The sequence below is a fragment of the Dipodomys merriami genome, unplaced genomic scaffold (assembly GCF_024711535.1).
Source record: "Dipodomys merriami isolate MVZ:Mamm:240054 unplaced genomic scaffold, mDipMer1.0.p SCAF_1, whole genome shotgun sequence".
Lineage (NCBI taxonomy): Eukaryota > Metazoa > Chordata > Mammalia > Rodentia > Heteromyidae > Dipodomys > Dipodomys merriami.
Genome location: NW_027202270.1, coordinates 41,999,158 through 42,023,093, shown reverse-complemented (window position 1 = coordinate 42,023,093; position 23,936 = coordinate 41,999,158). Strand labels below are relative to the sequence as shown.

Sequence of the window (23,936 nt, the reverse complement as noted above, 5' to 3'; positions counted from 1 at the left end):
TTTGAAATGAAACAGACAAGGCAGGCCCTTAAAATTCAGTGCCTGGAGGCATGCATGATACCTAGCTGCCTCATTCAGTCCTATTAATTATGATGATGATGATGATGATGATGATGATGATGGTGATGATGATGTCAGTCATGAGTCTTGAACTCAGGGCCTGGGCATTATCCATGGCTCTTTCATCCAAGGCTAATCCTCTACCACTTTGAGCCACAACTCCACTTCTAGTTTTCTGGTGGTTAATTGGAAATAGAGAGTCTCACAGACATTCCTTTCTGGGCTGGCTTTGAACTGCAATCCTCAGATCTCAGCCTCTTGAGTAGCTAGGATTACAGGCATGAGCTATCAATGGCCAGAAGTCATACTAATTATGATAGGTGATACAAACAGGCACTGACCAACCACATTTACATGCCAGCTTGCTGAAGAAAAATGAAAACAGTTAAGGGCTATACGTATATTTCTCCTTTTTGAAAATAAAATGTTTCTCACTCTGCTTATTTATTTTGAGTTGAAACTTTGGAAATTATATAATTCATATAATTTATCTGATTATAATAGATTAACTGTGATGGGTTGGATGTGAAGTGCTCCCCCAAACTCAGGTATTGATGGTGTGATCCCTGATAACAATGTTAAAGGTGGAGCTTTGAGAGGTAACTGGTTCAAGAGGCTCTAACTTCATAAATGGACTAACACATTGTTGAGCTCATAGGTATTGGGAGGGGGATGAGGTGGGAAGAAGTAAGTCACAGAATGAGGCATTATCATTAAGAGTTTGTCTCTCCCCCTACTCATCCCTCTGTCTCTCCATCTCTCTCTTTCCTTCCCTCCAGTTGCCATGGGGTGAGTATCTGCTCAACTCTGAGTTCTCTACCATAATGTTAGCCTTGTCAAAGGTCTAAAGTAATGGGCAAAACTAATCATGTACTGAAACCTCTAAAACTGTGAGCCAAAATTAATAATTTCTCTGTTAACTTGATTTACTTTGTCACAGGGATAGCAATTATGATTAACTTAGAAAATGGAGAGAATTTATGTAAGTGATTCTGGCTCATGGCCAGAGAACAGGTGTGAAGGATTTGAACATATGGTACCAGTCACAGATCAGGAGGATATGGGGATGCTTGGGGAGAGAGTGGCTTTTAGCTGACATTTGGCAGGCATATAGGAGTGCAGATTAGTAGCGGGTAGGCTGGAAAATGCAGTATTGCCTATTTTACATGCAAAATATACATGAAGGGCCTAATTTATTCACCCCTTAACTACAAACAGTAAGAGAGTATCTTACTACTACATAAACTCCCCCAAAGAAAAATGAGATGGGAGTGAGGTGTGTGTTTCTTTCACTCCTTTGAACCACTTGAGACATAAGCTATGTGGGCAGCATTTTAAGTGCAGTCTTCCTGGCATTAGTTCTGCTCATGACAACCCTCTATGGAGTGACGCTTTCTCAATCTCTGTCTTAGGATAGGTCAGCTGTCAATGGACTATCTGAATACAAAATGCTAAGGGAAACTAGTTTTTCAACCTAGTATCTTACAGTTTAACATGATCCTCACTTGATATTCATCAACTTATGGACAAATATTTTTAAATCAAAAAGTAAAAACTTTAGGTGGGGATGTTGCCAAGCATGTGCAAGGTCTTGGGTTCCATCCCCAGTACTACAGAAAAAAAGAAGGCATTAATGAGAAGATTAAAATTGGAAATTTGCATATACAATTTTCAATAGGAAAGTTATCATTTTCCCTTGACTACTTCTTTTTCTGTGCTGGGAATCAATCCGAGAGTCTTGAACATTCTATGCATTAAACATCCATTTTAAACTGGGCTGGCTGGGTGCTAGAGGCTCATGCTTATAATCCTAGCTACTCAGGAGGCTGAGCTCTGAGGAGTGAGATTTGAAGCCAGCCCAGGCAGAAAACTGAGATTCTTTTTTTTTTTTTTTTTGTCAGTTATGGGGGCTGAACTGTAGGCCTGGGCACTGTCCCTCAGCTCTTCAGCTCAAGGCTAGCCCCTTTACTACTTGAGCCACAGCACCACTTCTGGCTTTTATCTGCTTATGTATTGCTGAGGAATCAAACTGAGGGCCTCATGCATGCAAGGCAAGCACTCTACCACTCAACCAACTTCCCAGCCCAAAACTAAGATTCTTATTTCCATTTAACCAGCAAAAGGCACAGTGGTAGAGCTCAAGTGGTAAACTGACAGCCTTAAATGGAAAAACCAAGTAGGAGCAAGAGGACCTGAGTTTAAGCTCCAGTACTGGCACAAAAACAAACAAACTGGAGATGATGATATCTACTTGGAAGCATTGCTCTAGTGTTTCACTGAGATAATGGTTAACAATGATTGGTCCACCATAAACTCTAGTGAAGGTAACTATTATCCTTGGTCAAAATTTATTTACATGTCACATTATATACTTATTTTGCAAGAAACATCGAAATAGAAGCCAAATGGTATTTATCAATTCAAGTGTCTAAAGACTTAGAGAAGGTATTCCTAGGGACAGTTACTAAAATTAAAAAAAGAAATTAGGACATCTTGTTCTTGCATCTTTTTCTCAAAACCAAAGCAAAGACTATTTGGTACTTCTAGCTGGAATCCTCAGTGTACACTCTGATGACTTTAACCAATATAATAATTCATCTCTACTATGAGAGAAGCAGCAGCAGCTGTCATATATATATGTATATATATATATATATATATATATATATATATATATATATATATATATATCAGCAGCTGGCAAACACACTAAACCCATTCAATTTAGCCCATCATTTCACCCAGGAAAACAAAACCCCCTCAAAGTTCTCAGTAAATAAATACCTGGCCAAAGTTAAACACAGCACAAAAAAACTGCAACTCAACATATAGTTTTCCAGGCTCTTGGTTGAATAACCACCACAAACAACTGGAAAGATTCTGTAACGAAAGGAGAAGAGAGTACTTCACTGAAGCATGCTAATCATTTCTTTCCATCCAGAGCACAGTACAATAACTTATCTACTTAATAATTAGGGGGAAAGATGAAAGGGGAAAAACACTGAGAGAATATAAAGGCTTTGTCTTTCAAACAAGAGGTTTCAACCTCTCCTCCTGACAGATGTCATTCAAACAGCATCTATTCTGATCAGATTTGAAGCAAGAAGACATTATACAGAAGCTTACATAATACACCAGGACTGCCGACTAGCCTAAGACAGGACAGATTTTAAAATTACTCCCATACAATGAAAACAATTATATCACTAAGCAGTGGTTCTTGGCAGCATGCCTCATTTTTTGATTTTTGTTCTTAAGCTGCAGTTAAAGTGCTGCTAGCTGATATCATACTATATAAGCCAAGTGTGAAAAGACTTTATAAGTTATGTGGTCCATCTCCCACCTCTTTAGAGCTAGTTACTCTTGCACCATCTTTAAAAATATATTGAAGTAACTGAAAATTAACAAAAGAGGATATACAACTTATTTTAAAACCCTTTAATAAAGAAATGCATGCATTCCAAAATAAAGTGCTATAATTCACTTATAAATTATCAAATTAAATATTTAATAATATCTGATACTAGTCAGGGCAATTTATATATCTAGACTACATTTCTGAAAACCAATTTAGTAGAATGTATTCCAAGTCATAGATGTTTCTATTCTTTGATCCAGATTTCTCAACATTGGGAATCTATTAGTAAATATACTGCATGAAGCTATTTATTAGGGTATTTTGAAAGCCTGTGGGTGTTGGTGATGCATGCCTGTAATCTTAGCTACTTGGGAAGTAGTTCAAGGCTAGTCCCAACAAAAAGTTCAAAAGATCTTGTCTCAACTAATAAAAGCTGCTCATGGTAGCACATGCCTGTCATGCTAGCTATACAGGAAGCATAAAAGGGAGCATCACAGTCCAGGCCAGCCTGAGCACAAACCAAGACCCTATTAAAAAATAAAGCAAGCCACGTGCCAGTAGCTCTTGTCTGTAAATTATAGCTATTCAGGAGGCTGAGATCTGAGGATCACAGTTCAAAGCCAGCCTGGGCAGAAAAGTCTGTCTGTAAGACTCATATCTCCAACTAACCACTAGAAAACTGGAAGTGGTGTTGTGGATCATAGTAGTAAAGTGCTATCCTTGAGCGAAAGGGTCAGCATTCAGGCCCTAAGTTCAAGCCCCATGACTGAAAAACAAACAAACAAACAAATAAATAAAGGGCTGGGGCATGGTTTAAGTGTTAGAACACCTGACTCACAAATGCAAGGTACCAAGTTCAAACTCTAGTCCTACAAAAAAAATTTGAAAAAAATCTAGGAATAAATTAGTAGTTGAATAAATTATAATTTTCCTTTGACTTACTGGAAAGCCATTTAAAGCAATGGTTATAGACACTACGCAGCAACATGAAATAATGAAAAAAAGTATATAAATCTGCATGTATAATTAAAATGAAAAAATGTGTTAAATATTAGACTCTAGGGGCTGGGAAGGTGGCTCAGTGGTAGAGCACTTGCCTTGCATGCCTGAGGCCCTGGGTTCGATTCCTCAGCACCACATAAACAAAAAGAAAAAAGCCAGAAGTGGTGCTGTGGCTCAAGTGGTAGAGCGCTAGCCTTGAGCTGAAGAGCTGAGGGACAGCGCCCAGGCCCAGAGTTCAGGCCCCACGACTGGACCCCCCCAAAAAAAAATTAGACTCTGTATATCACTTTTATAGTAACAATAAAAAATTTTTTTTAAATATAAGCAGAGCTTAGAGTGTCAGATCTAGTGGTGGTAAGCACTTCAACCCTAGCATTGAAGCGGCTAGGAAAGGAGGATCTAGAATTTGAGGCTAACCTGGGCTACATAGAGAGTTTAAGACCCATCTGAGCTACCTAGTAAGCCCCTGTCTTAAGAAATTAAGGTTTGGAAGAGGCAGAAAGTCCAAGAGATCCCTTCTCAACACACAGCTGGGTGCAGTGGTGCATGCCTGTCATTCCAAGCTACATAGGAGCCTGGCTTAGTTACTTTTTGTGAGAGATATTGTAACCACCTGTCCTCTACTTTTGGTCAGTCAAGTACATTAGGAGTGACTTTGCACATAATGTGGAGAAACATGTTTTTGCCAAATCCCACCTTCAAAGCATAGAATGAGAAATGAGTGAGTGAAAACAGAACAGTTGAATGGAGCATTTAGACAGCAGAGTGGTGTGAATACCCTATGGCTCAAATTAGAACTCAGATGGCCTATCTACCACACTTCCATAAAGTAACTTTAATAAATAGCCCTCAAACAAAAACAGATGAAACATTTACAGCAAACAAGCCAATAATGAGAAGTAGACACAGCAAGACATGTCTTGTCAGTTGCTGGTCCCCACTCTGCAGATACTGTTCTTCCTCTTGGGCTAATATGCAGCTCTGGGAGTTACAGCGGCTCACACAGTGATCATCTGTGAAACAGAATGCACAATTTGTAATCAGAGTGGTTTATTTGAATGCATTTTAAATTTATAATGACTTCCTAAGAGAAACAACAAGAAAGCATATTTAGCTAAGTATCAGTATATAATTTCTGATGTATTTGGAGAAGAGCTTTCTCATGTTGTTTTAGGAGAGTTTTAGTCAGAATGTTTTTACCTGAAAAAAAAAAACCCCACAAGTAATAGTTCCTTTTGTACAATTTAGCAATTTTATATCTGCATAATTTATGCTATATAATTTTGTTGTATATTAATATTTTAACTAAATGTATAATAAAATAAAATTTAAAAAGTTAAATTAGTAACTCATATGTCACCTATGATCAATCTACATTTGAGCCACAAGTGCCCTATTATACTCTATTTTGGCTGACAGTAATCAAATGTACTATTACTATTATCTTTTATGAGAATTTAAAATTTGCCTTAGAAAGGGCCCTTAAGCTGCCAAATAAATACTATATACTGCATTTTGTTCACATATAAAACCAATCCCAAATCATCCTTATCTATCCTGAAACAGAAGTAAGGGAACTTTCATAAGAAACTTCAACCTCATTACTACACTGTATATGTCAGTAAAAGTAAAGAAAAATATTTTTACATAATACACTAATGTCCAGTCTTAAACAAGTCAGTTATAAAACATAATTTTATAGCTCTTACCCTCAAACTAAAAATAAAAGTTTGTATTTCCTGGACTGCTCTTTGTAACAGGACATATACACTATCAAAAATGGGCCTCTGAGCTGGACATTGATGGCTCACCCCTGTAATCTTAGCTACTTAGGAAGCTGAGATCTGATGATTGAGGTTCAAAGCTAGCCTAGGCAGGAAAGTCCAGAGACTCTTATTTCCAGCTAACCACCTGAAAACTAGAAGTGGAGCTATAAAGCTCAGGGACACTGCCTAGGCCCTGAGTTCAAGCCCCATGATGCCCAAAATGGAAGGAAGGAAGGAAGGAAGGAAGGAAGGAAGGAAGGAAGGAAGGAAGGAAGGAAGGAAGGAAGGGAGGAAGGGAGGGAGGGAGGGAGGGAGGGAGGGAGGAAGGAAGGAAGGAAGGAAGGAAGGAAGGAAGGAAAGAAGGAAGGGAGGGAGGGAGGAAGGAAGGAAGGAAGGAGGGGAGGAGGGAAGGAAGGAAGGAAGGAAGGAAGGAAGGAAGGAAGGAAGGAAGGAAGGAAGGAAGGAAGGAAGGAAAGGAGAGAGGGAAGGAAGGAGGAAGGAAGGAAGGAAGGGAGGGAGGAAGGGAGGAAGGGAGGAAGGGAGGAAGGGAAAAAGAAAGAAAGAAGGGAAAGGAAGGAAGGAAGGAAGGAAGGAAGGAAGGAAGGAAGGAAGGAAGGAAGGAAGGAAGGAAGAAAGAAGGAACAAATAATAGGCCTTTCCAGCACTGACTCACACCTAATCCTAGCTTCTACTCAGGAAGCTGAGGTCTGAGGATCTAAGTTCAGAGCCAACCAGGACAGATAAGTCTGTAAGACTCTTATCTCCAATTAGCTAGTTGAAAGGTGAAAATGGAGGTGTGGCTCAAGTGGCATAAATATATAGTTGCTCAATGTATATATGTATATTTAATATAAAATATATTTAATACATCATATATATTTAACATATATATCTTTATTAAATATATAGTGGCTCTCTATATATACTTTTAATATATATACAGTTAGGGTTTTGTGCCTGCTAGGAAACAGTCTACTTGAACTATGCCATCAGTCTATTTGCTTTTTAATTTATTTCTCAGAGACAGTCTCATGCTGTCTTTGCCCAGGCTGATCTAGAATCATGGTCCTCCTATATCTTCCTCCCCAATAGCTGGGACCAAAGGAATGCACCACCACATCTGGCCTAAAAGATGATTACTTTCAAAGACTTTTCCTCTCCTTTATTTTAGGAGGAAAGAAAGCATAAAGATTCATAATTAATTAAGCACCATTTAATTAGTCCTGGTCCTATGGGTAAATAGTAGGGGAAAGTCTCAGCTCTTAAAACAGAATGGGGAGGGAGGGGAAGGAGGTAAAGAGGGAGAGAGGAACAGGGAGAGAGAGCAGGAGAGAGAGAAAGCACACGCACCACAAAAGTAATATCTTTAGAGTATACTTCTTGGATTTATGAATTAATTTTCACTCCCTAAGGACTGTACCCAGGGATTCACAGATACACCCTATTACTTAGATACATCCTCAGCCATGTAAGTTAAATTCACTGGAAAAATGTGTGTGTGTGTGTGTGTGTGTGTGTGTGTGTGTGTGTATGTGTATGTGTGTGTGTGTGTGTGTGTGTGTGTGTGTGTGTGTAATACTACTTATTACTATAAAACTGCTTCACAGATGCACTCTATTACTTAGATACATCCTCAACCATGTGAGTTAAGCTCACTGGAAAATGTGTGTGTGTGTGTGTGTGTGTGTGTGTGTGTGTGTGTGTGTGTGTGTGTGTGTGTGTGTGTATAATACTATTTATTACTGTAAGATTTTTTTTGTTCTCAGAATTGGACTTTAAATTCAAGGCTTTATGCTTGCTTATAAAGTTCTCCTCCACTTGAACCACGTCCCCAGCTCTTTTCTACTTTTTAGTTATTTTTCAAGTAGGGTTCCATGTTTCTGACTGGGGCTGGCTTCATACTGATATCCTCCTATCTCCACCACCTGAGTAGCTAGGATGATACCCACTTGGCCAGAACTTCATATTTTTTTCAATGAGTATTCTATCTGGACATTATGATCTTATCAGCACTTTTCCCTATCTTATTTGACAAACCATATCTTTAAACCATATTCTATAGTGTTACAGCTTCTATGGAAAAACCCTATTCAGAATTCTCTTAAGGCATATGGAAAGCAATTTTCTGTTCATGAAGCCTGTAGGCACTCACTTTTCTCAAACGAAGGAGTCACAGGCCCACTAGTGCTTGTGTTTGCTACTGGTTCTGTTGATGGACAGTGTAATTCACCATTTCCCATGGAGCAAGAGCAGCAACCTATACAGATAAAATAATGTGAAGGTGGATCTCAACCACATAGAAATGGACAAGTTCAAAAGATGCCAGACAGACAAAACTAAAAAAATGAGTCCCACTCATACATGGAAATGTTTCCACATGATAACTATCAAGAAATAGCCAAATCTGCCTATACAAAAGTTTACAGTTAAATAGTTCAGGCAATGATCAGTTCCTTTACACATTGTCTCCTCACTGCACGACACAAGGAAAAATACCTTTATACATGCTGTTTCACTTCCACTGTGCTTTGAGAACTAAGAATTCAAACATTTTCCTAAAACATTTTATCAGTCCTCAAAAAAATATACATCAATGCACTAATGATTACTGTGGAAAATTCAAACTTGCTGGCCGAAATCTGAAAGCTCTCATTCTGTGACTTGGCCTCTCTCCCTACCTGTGTGCCCAGACCTTTTATTCAATGAAAAGCCTTCTCTTCTTTCAAGACAATTCTTTCGAGTCCTCAACAAGCCTCATCTGTGCCTGGGCTGATCAAATCCTCTCCTTTAAGTGCAGCTCACAATTCACTTCTTTCAAGAGCCTGTATCCTATTAGTATAGAAGATTCACTAAAAACAATTATATACTTTTTTCTTTTCAAATATATACTGTTGAAAATGTCTTGCTGGTTTATAGCCAGAGGGTTTACAGAAGTCACACTGAGACATCTGCTATAGAGCTGTATTTTTTTCCTCTATATAATCAGAGAAGTGCATGAAGGACCCTTTAAAACATCTCACACTTACATAGATATGGGTTATAATAGAATAATAACTTCAATGATAAACTTAAAATTTAATATGCTAGAAAAATGAATCATTCTTAGGCTTAACCTTTTATTGATAACATGCTAAAATTATGCAGTGATAGTCTCAAAAACAGAAAGGATTTCAAAGTATAAAATTAAAATAAACTATTACAAATGTCTTTCTAAATTTTAGATAAAGATTCCATTCCAAGGTTATAACAGAATAACAGAAAAGAAAATAGATTATCTGACCTAGCCCTCCTGAGAGACTTGATGCTGAAATCAGCTAAGATAAAATTAAGAAAACACATATATAAGCCCATCCCAATGCCATATATGTACACATACGCACATGTGTGTATGCATGTGCGCGCACACACACACACACACACACACATACACACACACACACACACACACGAACACAAGCACACACAGCTATCATAAGATATTATGATAGGTTCTCCCTGACACAAAGGGTTTGTTTTTTTTTGTTTTTTTGCTTTTGGTCCGGTCGTGGGGCCTGAACGCTGGGCCTGGGTGCTGTCCCTCAGCTCTTCAGCTCAAGGTTAGCGCTCTACCACTTTAGCCACAGCGCCACTTCTGGCTTTTTTGTTATGTGGTGCTGAGGAATCGAACCCAGGGCCTCAGGCATGCAAGGCAAGTGCTCTACCACTGAGCCACCTTCCCAGCCTGACACAAAGGGTTTATAAATAACACATCAGTCTTCTCTTTACCAACAAAACCACCGATCTCATATTAAAATAGGCTTATTTTCCTTTCAATCCTAATTCCACAGTAATAACACAAATTATAGGTCTCTCACAAATGTGTAGAAAGGAACAGAGGTAAATGAACCTTTTCAATGACGAAGATTAGAGAAAGCCAGGATGGGCACCTAAGTACAGTATTATGTGTTAATACCACTAGTAAAACAGAAGATCAGCAGTTAGAAAAGAGAATAACCATAACCAGACAAGGTTTAAAAACTATTTTTACCAGAAGCACCAGTGAATAATCAAATAAATAAGCATTTTGAAATAGCAGTTTCCAAGGCTACTTCAGAAAATCATATAACTTATCCACTCATCCATCTACTTAACAAATGTCAGTAAGTATACTTAGGTCCTGAGGCTACAATTAACAAGTTAAGACCCCTTACAGTCTAATGGGTTATACAAACAACTTAAAAAAGTGAGATAAGAGAAGTAAGTAAGCCAGGTACAGGTGGCTCATGATTGTAATCCTAGCTACTCAGGAGGCTGAGATATGAGGATCATGGTTCAAAACCAGCCTGGGCAGGAAAGTCCCTGAGAAGGACCAGGTACATACACTAATAAATCTCTTGGATGATAAATAAAAAATAAATTAAAAAACAGAAACAAGTAAAAACTTGGCAGAAGGTTTCCTGTGTAGATAAGGGATAGCTGTCTTCTGGCTCTCCATTTATTTATACTAGGGTTTAAATTCATTTTCTTGCTAGAAATGGTAGTGACAGGATTTAAATTCTATTATGTAATTTATTTGCTGTTTTTAAAAGATGGGTGAAGAGATCTCAGCAGAAGTCTCTGATGATCCTTGTTTAGTGGTTCCTACAGGCTTGCGGTAGCCAGTTCCATGTGGAAAAAGATGACATGGAGAGCCAGCTAGAGGTAGTAGTCTTCAAGCCCAACCCCAAATCAAACAGTAAGCTGTTTACAGGATAAATATGAGAGTCTGCAATGGAAGTTAGGAAGAGAAAGATGTTGGACATGATCAGAGAAGTACTGTAGACTTAGGGAAAGCCGCTTTAAATTTTTCAGTGAAAGGATCAGGGGGGTGTAAACTCCCCTAGTAAGCACTGAGGTCTTGGGTTTAACTTCTAATATTACTAAATGATATAATCCCTGAGCTCAGTTTTGAAAAGGAAAACAGTCAAAAAGCTCAAAAGAATGAAATTCTGATGACAACATTAGAAATGAGCTAACAGAGAAATCAGTAAGCTTGGATTTAGAGTGAAATAAAGAAAGGTGTGAGTGACAGTCTGGGGCCAAGCATAGAGGGTTCAGTAATGCAGACAGGAGAGAGCTGGAGAGGGGAGGGGGAAAATTAGGGTCAGAGCAAGGCATGGCTAGGTTAAGGAATGTCTTAGAACTTACCAAAAGATTATACTCATAAATAGATTTATAAAGAAAAATTTAACAAATAAATGTGAAGCTCTTCCTGTTATGACCATGATTTAAGTGCATATGAGAATAAATACCTATGATATTCAGAATAATTAAAAAATGTCCTTTACATAAAACTCCTATGATACATACTGTAAAGACAGGGCCAAGTCTATAAAAAAAAAGTAAAGATCATACTTGTTTCTGGGATAGAACTTGTGAAAAGTTCTGGTGCATTTGCTGGTGTTGAACTCTCCTCAAAAGCAGTGTTTCCAGGATCCACTGGTTTGTGGCTCTGTTGCTGGCCAAAGCCTTCATAGTGTCCAGCTTGAGTGGTGCGGTTCATGCACATGAGCGACACACCCGCCATCAGGATGCTGCAGAACAGGGTGACTGCTGTGGTGATCATCTGCCGGCATTTGGAAATGATGTTAGGTTTCATTGTTTTTTTTTCTCACAATCCCATCATGTTGCTAATCTTAGAGTAGAGTAAGTATATTTTTTGTTTGTGTGTGTGTGTGTGTGTGTGTGTATGTGTGTGTGTCTGAGATCTGTACTCGAACTCAGTATCTGATGTTTTCACTCACTGCCTGAGCCATCATGTCACCAACCCCAAGAATAATTTTGACAGAAAAGAAATTGGCATAGCTTCAAATATAACAGTGGGTCTTAAAATTGGACAAGATGAAAGGAATGTAAATTACTTACAAAGAAATTAGGGCTTACTTGTACTCATACATTTTTCTAAAAGCTTTGCTGAACAAAAATTGGTTAGTGTTACAGCCATTGGTTTCTTTTATTAGTGATGAGAATGAATATTTGTAGACCTTTTCTTGACTACTAAGATTTTGCAAGTCATTCAAGCATACTTCAACTAGAAGCTTCTTTATGGTAATGATAGTAAAAATAAGGCATTATAGCTAGCATTTATTAGAACTAATGAGAAGCTAGCACTAATGTAAATCTTTGTCACAAAAATAGAATTAAATTCAAAATTGCAAGGCAGAGAAAAAGGGTAAGAAATCAAAGTCATTGGAAGAGGTTTTTGAAAAACACATATCCTTTGATCCTATCTTAAAGAATTCAGCAGGTCCTGTAGACAGTATGTCTACCTTAACGTTATTCTACTACACTTCAGATACATTTTTTCCCGAACTTTATAATTCTAAAAGGATTAAAAGTCAAGAATTTGACATTTACCATTCTTGCTTACTTATTAAGTTGCCTTAAGTCAACAGGTCTTCTCTCCGGTAAGGGAAACATAAATGTTTTAAAGAAAAATCCATTAAGTTTCAAGCATTTAGAAATTCTCAGCTAAAAATACCTACATGTCAAATGGTCAGCATATTTTGGGGTGTGACAAAGGGATATAGGATCACTAGTGTGCTATACACGAAATTAGATTTTTTCAAAGTTCACTTTAAGTATAGGAAGGTACATTAGCAAGCTAAAAAGAGACATTCTCAAGAACATAACTGCCAATAAACTCCTCCCACCTGCTCTTTTCCATAAAAGAAGGCTGAGTCAATGCTATCTCCATTGTGTTTCCCAGTTATCAAAAGCACACCAACAAGGAGAGCAGGAATTCTATAATAACAAGGGTGATTGAGAGAAAAGAGAGAATGAATGGCAATTTTGTATAAGTATGGAAACATGAGTGAACATAGAGAAAACCACCAACTTACCCCCAGCCAGATATTATGATGATTCCAACAGGAATTTCAATGCTCTCTCGTTTTTTCAAAAGAAATAAAGAAATTGCCAGAAGGCCTAAAAATAAGAAACAAAGATGGAAAGAGAGTAGCTGGGATTATAGGATTATAAGTGTGAGCCAGCAGAACCCAGTTCATTCTCCCTCTCCCTCTCCCTCTCTCCTTCCTGCCACCTTATTTCAGCATTAAGTATAGACTTGCCCAAAACTTTCCTTTTGCTAAATAAATACTGTCCCAAATATTTTGGAGCAAGTTTCCCCAGTTTAAAACCATCATGTATCCATTTCTGTATTGTTTCTTTACTCAAATTGTGTTTCGTCAAAGAAGATTTTTTTTCAGAAGCTCCGATTATTTTATTCGTTTGACTAGTAATAAATTAAGTATAATTAAAAACATTTAAGCTATGTAAGGTAGATGCAGGGGAGAATTCCAATTGTGCAACTCCCTTGAACAATGCAATCATAATATTTAATGTATATATGTAAAAATACAACCAGGTAAATTGAGGGGATGAGTGGTGTTGGGAGAGATGGGTGACATTAATCAAGATGTACTATACTCACAAAATGACATGTTGAATTGAAACCCATGTGCAACTACTTGAAAATCATATAAAAGAAAAAGAAAAAAATTAACTACAAATAGAAGCATTCTACGAAGATTCCATTCTATTGGTGCTAAGAAATTCTAGCAATCCTCCCTCTCCTCTCCCTCCTCCTCTACCTCCCTCTTCTTTTTCTCCTTCTCCTCCTTCTTTGTCATCTTTTTTTTTCCCAGTCTTGGAGTTTGAACTCAGGGCCTGAGTGCTGTCCCTGAGTTTCTGTGCTCTAGGCTAGTGCTTTACCACCTAAGCCACAGCTCCACTTCCAGGGTTTTTGGTGTTTCATTGGAGATAAGAGTCTCACAGACTCCTGGCCAGGCTTGGCTTCAAACAGAAATCCTTAGATCTCAGCATCCTGAGTAGCTAGGATTACAAGGGTGAGCCACTAGAGCCTGGCTACAGGTTGTATTTTTAGAAAATGCCTCAAGTGTAGTATAGTGATGGAGCTTAATATAAACATGGTATAAGTGTAACACACATATCAGTGTTTTTAAATTCTTGAACTTTCCTTATACCTTATCCTCAATAATTTATACAAGTGACACCTTATTTAATACATTCTACAGAACTATAGAATCTCAGAACTAAAAATTGGAAGGGGCCATGTTTCAAATTAACAAATTAACATATTTTCGTTGATAAGGCAACAAGGGTTTGCCCAAGTCATATAACCAGCAGAGGGCATTGCTGGTCTAGAAACCTAGCCTGACACAGGGGACGTTCTGCAGCTCAATTTTTCTGACTCAGATCCGGGATCCCTGGGGGTCCTAAGCTCTATTCTTCAATTTATGTAAATAGATTTAAATCTCAGAAGCCTGTTTGTGGTGTGTGTGTGCTCACCTAATAGCCTGGTGATTTCAGAACTTACATTTGGCTTTCTAATAAATTTGAGTAGGGAAAGCTAAATGATATCCTAACACACAAATAAAAGTTCTGTGGTAGTTTGAAGAAAGAAAAGTAGTAATACACCACATCAAAACTCTTTATATGAGGTAAAGACAAGTCAAACTAAAAACCAAGGAAGTAAATTCCATTTTACATTTCAAGCTATGAGGTATATTAAGAAAAGAGGAGGGCTGGGAAGGTGGCTCAGTGGTAGAGCGCTTGCCTTGCATACCTGAGGCCCTGGATTCAATTCATTAGCACCACATAAGCAAAAAGAAAAAAGCCGGAAGTGGCATGGTGGCTCAAGTGGTAGAGCGCTAGCCTTAAGCTGAAGAGCTGAAGGACAGCACCCAGGCCCAGAGTTCAGGCCCCAGGATTGGACCCCCAAAAAAAAGAAAAAGAAAAGAAGAGCCTTTGTTATGTTTATTAACACTGCTATTTAAAATTACTGGGCTAGCAACTTCATTTAAATATAACCCATGAATGGATGTTTTTATAAACAATTCATACCTAGATTTCAGATTGTACAGATTAAATAACACTGCTAGAATTAACATAAATCAATGTACAAGGTCATCTCACTTTCTAGTGTTAGTTCTTCAAAGTACCAGAGAAACAAATGACAGAGCACAAATGTGGGCCAACTGTGTTACAATTATTATTAGGGCACTCTTCAGGATTCTACTGATTATCATTCCTGCCTTGTGAAGAGAACCAAATACTATTAGGCAGACTCTAGTCCTGCATCTCATGGAAGTAGCTGTGTGGTCTCCTGCTTAAATCTGTTTAACAAACATGATATTTTTGGACTAGCTATACATTTAATGTGCATTTGAAAAAATTCTAATTAATATGTGAAACCTGTACTTCACTGACATAGACTCCATGATTGAAGTTTAAAAACTAGGTCAACTTTAAGAAAACTATACAAGTGGTATGCAGATAGGGCAAAAATTGGGTGAAATGTTTTCAAATGAGTAAAGTTAAAAATGAGTGCACATGCAATTTTAAAATATGCTTTTGAGCCTATGCTTCTGCTGTACTATAGTATTCTGAAGGTTATAAGGAGGCTTCATTGGGGTCAAGGGATTCAGAACAACTTTGAATAGATTTTAGTGTGCATGTTTGAACAGGGTTTGGAGCAAGATGGGGCTTTTGATAATTGATCTATTTACTGTTCTATTACTCTTGTGGTAAATTTTATCTGAACAAACTTAGGTATTAGAGATCAAGTTGGGCCATTGATATTTGGAATGATAATCTCTAGGTTCTTTTAATTTGCCATCCCATAAGAACTCTTAGGTTTAACAAGGTATACTTGCCTGTAAAAAGCACAAAGAAAGCTAAGTGCCAGTGGCTCATATCTGTAATCCTAGCTACTTATGAGGCTGCGATCTGAGGATCTTGGTTCAAAGCCTGCCCAAGCAGAAAAGTCTGTGAGACTCTTATCTCCAATTAACCACCTAAGAGCCAAAAGTAGAGCTGTGGCTTAAGTGATAAAATGCTAGCCTTGGAGCACCCAGGTCCCATGACTATTACACATGCACACATAAACATACACAGCATCATTGGCTTGCACTAAATTTTCATCTGTGATTCCTCATCATATTGTTGCCTCACAGCAAAAGGCTGTTGACCAAAATGGGACTTGTTTTTGATCCTGAAGACATGAAATCAGGTTTGCCTTTGGTAGCTACGTCCAGACACTAGCCTCCTAAGCATTCTACAATGTCTCTTTCTGCAATATTTTACAGGTTTAAATTTGTGGTATGAATACAAAATAACCAGACAGAATTTTTCACAAACATACCATAATGTCTGCATTGAAATATGCTTTATTTCAAAATAAAAGGAGTTAAAACATTTTGAATACACATTCTCATTGGGTCCTCTCCTATTTCCAGAACCTTTTGTTTTTTCTACTTTGCTTGTTCTCAAATTACATCCCCCTCAGTTTATTAATGAATACAGCACCACTTGCTGAGTGCTACCATGCACCAGACATAAATCCCCATACTTCATTTTACCTTTAAAATAACACTATATAGTACTGTAATTCTATTTTATAGGTAAGGAAACTGAAGCCCTACAAGGTAATTTGTATAAGGCAAAGCAACAGTTTTCCAGTTTTGTAGGATTTTAGTGGTGAGCTCTGGAAAATACCTCCTATGCTTCTGTCTACTCTTGCCTTTCTTCACCTGCCTTCAGCACTTATCTTCTTAGTGCCTCCAAAAGGGAGCTGTGCTGAGAGTGGACTAGAGCTGATGACCGCAAGGAAAGGACTATGTGGCTGGAAGGGCTGTGAGCCCAGGCAGAAATAGAGCACTCAGGAAACAGAACTCAGCTTTGCAGCCATAGTGGCCTGAGTGAAAACTTTGATCCTGTACCATTTGATTTCAAATAGGTCACTAGAATCTGAGGCCTTCTAGAGGTGAGAGAGGGGAGAATAGATTTTAGTATTTCATTCATGATCCAACTTACCTGTCCACAGGTAGGTGCTATACAGGGAGCTGTACAATAGAACAAACACCAAAATTTGTCCAACAAAATTTTTTTCCTTAACAAAATTCCATATCATCATTCCAGCACAGACAATGGACTAGAGAAAAAATTATTAAAAGACTTTGTAAATAGCTAATACAATCATATAATGCATTAACAAAATAACTTTTAAGCTAGTCATAAAAGTTTTATTCACAGAAAATATTACAAACCAGTTATACTAAAATTACATAAAAGTATGTATTCAATAAAAGCAGATAATGACTATATCCTAAATATCAACTTTATATTTAGTAATGGTTTACATAGAAATTGCTAAGCTTCTTTTTATTATGATTTGAAAGATGTAAAGGTTTAACTAGAAAAGTAAGATTGAGTTCAGCTTTTGATTAAAAATGCAATTTGTATGAAAATGCAATGATTATCAATTTCCATTATTAGCCTTCTTATTATTTAAGACTTACTGTAGTATTTAATTTACCGGTCATAAGCAGATTATAATCAGAGTATAATTGTATGTATATTTTTCCAATTTTATAACTGAAAAAAACATTTCAAAGGAATTTTCTCCTGTTCAGTAGAATAGTTTCCCTGTAAAACATAGTCCCATAGGTTTAAAAATATCTACAGGTATACTAACCTGAGCAATGAGCAAATTAGTAGTAAGCATATGAGGAAGCTGTTTATATTTCTTACTCAAGAGAAGAATAGCCAGAGACCAGATCTTAAAGATAAAAGGTTCAAAAGTTATTGCTGCTTCTGAATCTTTATAATTATTCTTAACTACACATTAATTAACACTATTTTATCTAGAGGTACTCGATCAAACCCAGGGCCTCCTGCATGCTAAGCAAGGGCTTGGAGCTATATCTGCAGCCTCACGACTATATCCTTAAAGAATCTTCTTTATTTTACTTCAGAAAGAAATTCTATTATGTTATTTATTTTAACCTATATTAAAAGAAACATTCCAAAAGAATGTTGAAGTAGGGCTGGGAAGTTGGCTCAGTGGTAGAGCGCTTGCCTTGAATGCATGAGGCCCTGGGTTCGATTCCTCAGCACCACATAAGCATTCACAATTTATGTACAGATATGTTGCTTAATTCCAGAATCTTTGGAGCTAGTGTAGTTATCTCTATATTATGATTTTCAATTTTCATTCTATTGTAGTATGAAACTGTTTTGTATGAACTCTGTACCTCTTTCTTTGTATTTTGACCCAAATGTAGTTTATCTCAGAAAATGTAATTCGGTATGAAATAAACTTATATTCAACTAAAAAAAAAAAAGCAGAAAAAGCCGGAAGTGGTGCTGTGGCTCAAGTGGTAGAGTGCTAGCCTTCAGCTGAAGAGCTGAGGGACAGCGCCCAGGCCCAGAGTTCAGCCCCTACAATGGACAAAAAAAGAAAAGAAAAAAAAAAAGAATGTTGAAGTAAATTATCTATCCAAAGTAAAATAAAAAAGCATGAGGGGATACCATGGTAAACTAACTGTCCAAAAATTACAAGTCTTTAAGAACTAATACCTTACCAGGATTATGTTCATAGTATGTGTACTTTCAGTGGCTAGACTGGGACAAAGGATCACAGCCAATTAGTCAGGAAAGGAATCTTAGTGGGAGATGTAGCTAAATTTTTCCTCTTTTGGTTTCTACCATAGTGGTTGATGAGGAATCCAAATTCTAGGTTATCTTACTTCAAAATACTAAAAGCACTCTTTCACATTTATTTTATTTTATTTTATTTTATTTTTGGTCCAATTGTGGGGCCTGAACTCTGGGCCTGGGCGCCATCCCTCAGCTCTTCAGCTCAAGGCTAGCGCTCTACCACTTGAGCCACAGCGCCACTTCTGGCTTTTTCCTTTTGGCTTATGTGGTGCTGAGGAATCAAACCCAGGGCCTCAGGCATGCAAGGCAAGTGCTCTTCCACTGAGCCACCTTCCCAGCCCATCAGTGTCATATATTCTTAAGAATATGTGACACACATGTTGAAAATTTTCACTAAGTGTTAAATTTTTCACTAATTGTGCATTTATTGTTGACAATATGCACATTCCTTCCCATCTCCTTTCATTTAACATTAAATATTGTCCTTTTCCCATCCAGAATACTGCTTGAATTCAATAGGCAATTTGATCTATAAGAAGACCTAGTTGCTAAATGCTTGATTTCAGTTAGGCATATCTAATTAGAGAAGTTATTGAAAGTTTAATTAGTATTAAATATGTAGTTGAACATCATTCCAAAGATCTCTCCTGAGATCTACATGATCACCAACAGCTAACAATGGTATCGTGATTCAGAGTTAATCAAATATCGTATCATATGGACAAGCTTTAGTTTTCTGTATCTCATAAGAAGTTAGAGGCTTGGCCGGGCGCTGGTGGCTCACGCCTGTAATCCTAGCTACTCAGGAGGCTGAGATCTGAGGATTGCAGTTCAAAGCCAGCCGGGGAAGGGGAGACTGTGAGACTCCTATCTCCAATAAACCACCAGAAAACCAGAAGTGGCACTGTAGCTCAAGTGGTAGAGCACTCGCCTTGAGCTGAAGAGCTGAGGGACAGCGCCCAGGCCCAGAGTTCAAGCCCCACAACCGACAAAAAAAAAAAAAAAAAGTTAGAGGCTTGAACTCAGGGCCATGGTTGCTGTCCCTGAACTTTTGTGCTCAAGGATAGTGTTCTGTCACTTTGAGAAACAGCTCTAGTTCTGGCTTTTTGTGATTAATTGGAGATAAAAGTCTTATAGACTTGCCTGTTGGAGCTGACTTTGCACCAGATCTCAGCCTCCTGAGTAGCTAGGATTACAGGCGTGAGTCACCAGTGCATGGCTGGTTTTTCCACATTTTTATTAGAGGGTTTTACAAAAGGGTTTAATTTTGACACGTCTATATATGTATACAATATATCTTGATCAGGCTTACCTCCTTCATCACTCTTCCTTATCCCTTTCCCTCCTTCCCAAACTAATTTCAGTTGTTCAATCTTCTAATTCCTCATGGTTCTATCTTTACACAAGTACATAAAGTATTTTGATTGTATTTGCTCTTGTTTGCCCTGTTTGTCCTCTCCCCTCCCACTAGTACCCACATCCCAGACAGGACCTGAAAAACTAGATTTTAAATCTTTATCAATTATCAGTCATTCTCAGACTCATTCTGTGGTTTCCATTAAATTTTAAGTGGAAATATACTCACCAAGGAGACCAAGCTGATAATACTTATGTCAAAACTGACATTCTGGATGGCATATGCCAGTGGCTTAGGGTCCATAGTGGGAAAGGTCAGTAACCAAGCAGAAACATACATGATTGGAGCAGACACCAGTGTGCTTATTACCATCCCTGAAGTTATCTGTGAAAAATGAGACCAAACTGAGGAGTCACACTTTCACTTACACAATCACCTTAAACTTAAATGCCTGCCATATACTCTGACAAGACATTATAGAATCCAGCATATTGTCTAATATTTCTCCTTTCTGAAAATCCTTAAAAGAAACTGCAGTAAGTTTTCCTCTTCTAATTGATGCTCCACATTATTTACACATAAGAAACACATTAGAAGTGTCACTATTGATAATCATCTTCTAGGCTATAGAAAGTATAGATCCGATTAAACTTATGAACAATTTCCTTCCATACCACTTCATAAAATATAGGGCAAAAAAAGCAATTTGCAAATAGAAAAATGACTGTACAAATAGTTTACACATTAAATAAGGAAACTGACCTTACCAAATAATTTAATTCCTTAATATTACATTTCAAAATCCTTATTGTCATAGGTAGTATGTATAATACACTTAGTCACTGTTAATAATTTGGGTTTGATTTTAGCTGTTTGCTGCAGTTGATTGTGTGCTATTTTGTATTTGATGACTGAATTATCAAGAAATAATAGAATTATGTAACATGAGGGTAGGGACAGGAGAGAGAAAATGGGAAGAACAGAGGAAGAGGTGACATTAATTAAGAAGCATTATAGTTATAAACTGACTTATGGAATTGTAACTCCTTTGTACAACTATTTAATAATAAATAAATAAAAGTTTTTTTCTAAAAGTTTCAAAAGTTACCCTCCTATAAATAACTTTAAAACTTAAATGTAAGAATAGAAACAAAGTACTTGAGAATAATAAAAAAGCATGGATGAATTAAAAGCCCAGATTAAATAACTTGTTATATAATGTTACATGATGCCACCTTCTTCACAATGAAGTAGCTTAGAGGTATCAAATTCTCCTTAGAAGAATATTGTGTTTTATGTTTTTAAAAGATCATCTATTTATCACAGAAACAATCAAACGTAGAAAGTAGTATATACATACAATCTCTACTTCCATGTTGAACTGTGTTGCAAAGATAGCCACTCCTGGTGCTACAGGGAAGACCCCATACAAAAATGCATAATTCGATAAACTTGTATGGTTCACTACACTGTCACCCTTGTCCAAGAGTTCCACCATTTCTCTGCACAGAAGTGGCAGCACCAGGCTGAAGAAAAAAAAAATGTATAATTTACTTGGTGTTAAAGCATTCTTGTCCCTAAGTAGTAGATTGCTATAATGAATAACATTCTGTTTTTCTTCTCTTGCCCAGAGGTGTATGTTCTCATATAAATATATATATACATATATATATATATATATTTGTATGTAGATATTCTGCATATGACTGTGCCTCTGGACACTTTGTTGAAAGAATTAAGAACTCAGTTGGGAACCATTTCAAATGTAACAACATTCAGGAACTAGAAGGGGAAAATTTAGATTAAAAAAAATTTTTTTTTTTTTTTTTGGGTCCGGTCGTGGGGCCTGAACTCTGGGCCTGGGCACTGTCCCTCAGCTCTTCAGCTCAAGGCTAGTGCTCTACCACTTGAGCCACAGCGCCACTTCCGGCTTTTTTCTTTTTGCTTATGTGGTGCTGAGGAATCGAACCCAGGGCCTTGAGCATGCAAGGCAAGTGCTCTACCACTGAGCCACCTTCCCAGCCCCTAGATTAAAAAATTTACAGTTGCCGGGCGCCGGTGGCTCACGCCTGTAATCCTAGCTACTCAGGAGGCTGAGATTTGAGGATCGCGGTTCAAAGCCAGCTCAGGCAGGAAAGATCGTGAGACTCCTATCTCCAATAAACCACTAGAAAACCGGAAGTGGCGCTGTAGCTCAAGTGGTAGAGCTCTCGCCTTGAGCTGAAGAGCTGAAGGACAGCGCCCAGGCCCAGAGTTCAAGCCCCATGGCCGACAAAAAAAATAAAAATAATAAAAAAAAAAATTTACAGTTAATAACAATCCCTCTCAATAAAATTCTCCAAAAACAGTAGAAAAATATAATACAATTAGTTCTTTGTGAATTAAAAGCAAGATTTAGTAAAAGAAACAAAACAATGAGGTAGAACAAAAATGAGAAATGCAAATTATTAAATTCTTCATGATTCCATGGGTATAACACTAAATAGCTAAACTAATGGACCCTCTTTTAAAAACAGAACAATTTGGTTGATAATATTTCCTAGCAGCATCTGCAAAGAAGCTCAGGATGGAGTAAAGAACTACTTTTATATGTGCATTTTTTATTAAAAAAGAAATTAATGTCTATAAAAATCAAAGATTCAGGGGAAAAAAAATCTTAGCAGTACCAGGGATTGAACTCAGGATTTGTTCTACTGATTGAATCTACTGTACAAGCACGCTAATAATTCAGCAATGTCTCCATTTCAGAAAAAAATTAATTGGAATACTTATAAATTGAAGCTGATAATACTCTTATTGTTATAAATGTTTTTACAATGGCAGCACTAATTAATATTTTCTTTCTAAGAAACATAGCATCATCATAAATAATTTTCAAAACTTAAGTTGATTCTTATTTTAGAAACATAAATACAAATCATACTCAGTATGATTTAACTGTTTATTCAAGAGCTGAATTCTATAGCTAAGTATGTCTCAAGTACTTTGGGTTAACACCATAATAAAATTATGTCAATTGTGCCATGAAGTATAAATCTAGAGCAAATGAGCCAAGTCAGCTGAAGTATTATTAACAGGGGAGCTAAAAAGAATTCATCATTTGCCAGACTAGAATCTGATCTCTAATGATACTCATATTGACTTGCCTATACTTTTGGAAAGCTCAGCCACTCAGATATTTAAAGAAGAGTTTATATTAAAATTATTACTCATAAATTAAAATGCTTTTAACTTTAGGATATTAATGGATTTTGGAATCCTGAGAAATTCTTTTAAAAATATGACCTGGGGTGCTGGGCACCAGTGGCTCATGCCTGTAATTCTAGCTACTTAGGAGGCTGAGAATACGGGATAGGAGTTGAAAGCCAACCCAGGCAGGAAAGTCTGTAGACTTATGTCCAATTAACCACTCAAAGACAAAAGTGGAGCTGTGGCTCACATGGTAGAGCTCTAACCTTTAGCAAAAAAGAAATGAAGGGACAGTACCCAGGCCTTGAGTTCAAGTCCCATAACCAGCATACATACACATAAAAATGACCAAGGGAATGAGGATGTAGCTCAGTGGTAGAGTGATTACCTAGCATGTGCAAAGCCTGAGTCTGATCCCCAACCATGTATAAAGAGATAAATAAGTAGATAAGGAAATAAGTAAGAGATTTAACTGGGACAGTAGGAGATATTAAGCATACTTTATATAAAAGGTAAAAATAAAAAAGTTGAAGGTATCTGGGTGGTAGTTCATATGTATGTAATCTTAGTTATTCAAGAGGCTGAGATCTAAGAATCACAGTTCAAAGTCAGCCTGGGCAGGAAAGGCCATGCGATTCTTATCTCCAATTAACCACCTAAAAACTAGAAGTAGAGCTGTGGCTCAAAGTGTTAGAGCGCTAGCCTTGAGCAAAAAATTTCCGGG

The 23,936-nt window shown here is 37.3% G+C and overlaps 1 protein-coding gene across 1 annotated transcript in view; it reads right to left on the bottom strand.

Moving 5' to 3' along the window:
• Positions 1-23,936, bottom strand: part of Gpr155 (G protein-coupled receptor 155) — a 45,451-nt gene that overhangs the window by 7,157 nt on the left and 14,358 nt on the right. The window contains exons 4-13 of the mRNA XM_070020671.1: positions 21,384-21,549; positions 20,252-20,407; positions 17,702-17,785; positions 17,041-17,158; positions 13,047-13,131; positions 12,858-12,948; positions 11,560-11,770; positions 8,339-8,443; positions 5,297-5,433; positions 2,845-2,940 (exon numbers count right to left, since the gene is read on the bottom strand). Coding sequence (XP_069876772.1) covers positions 2,845-2,940; positions 5,297-5,433; positions 8,339-8,443; positions 11,560-11,770; positions 12,858-12,948; positions 13,047-13,131; positions 17,041-17,158; positions 17,702-17,785; positions 20,252-20,407; positions 21,384-21,549 — 1,249 coding nt within the window. The remainder of the gene's footprint in view (positions 1-2,844; positions 2,941-5,296; positions 5,434-8,338; positions 8,444-11,559; positions 11,771-12,857; positions 12,949-13,046; positions 13,132-17,040; positions 17,159-17,701; positions 17,786-20,251; positions 20,408-21,383; positions 21,550-23,936) is intronic.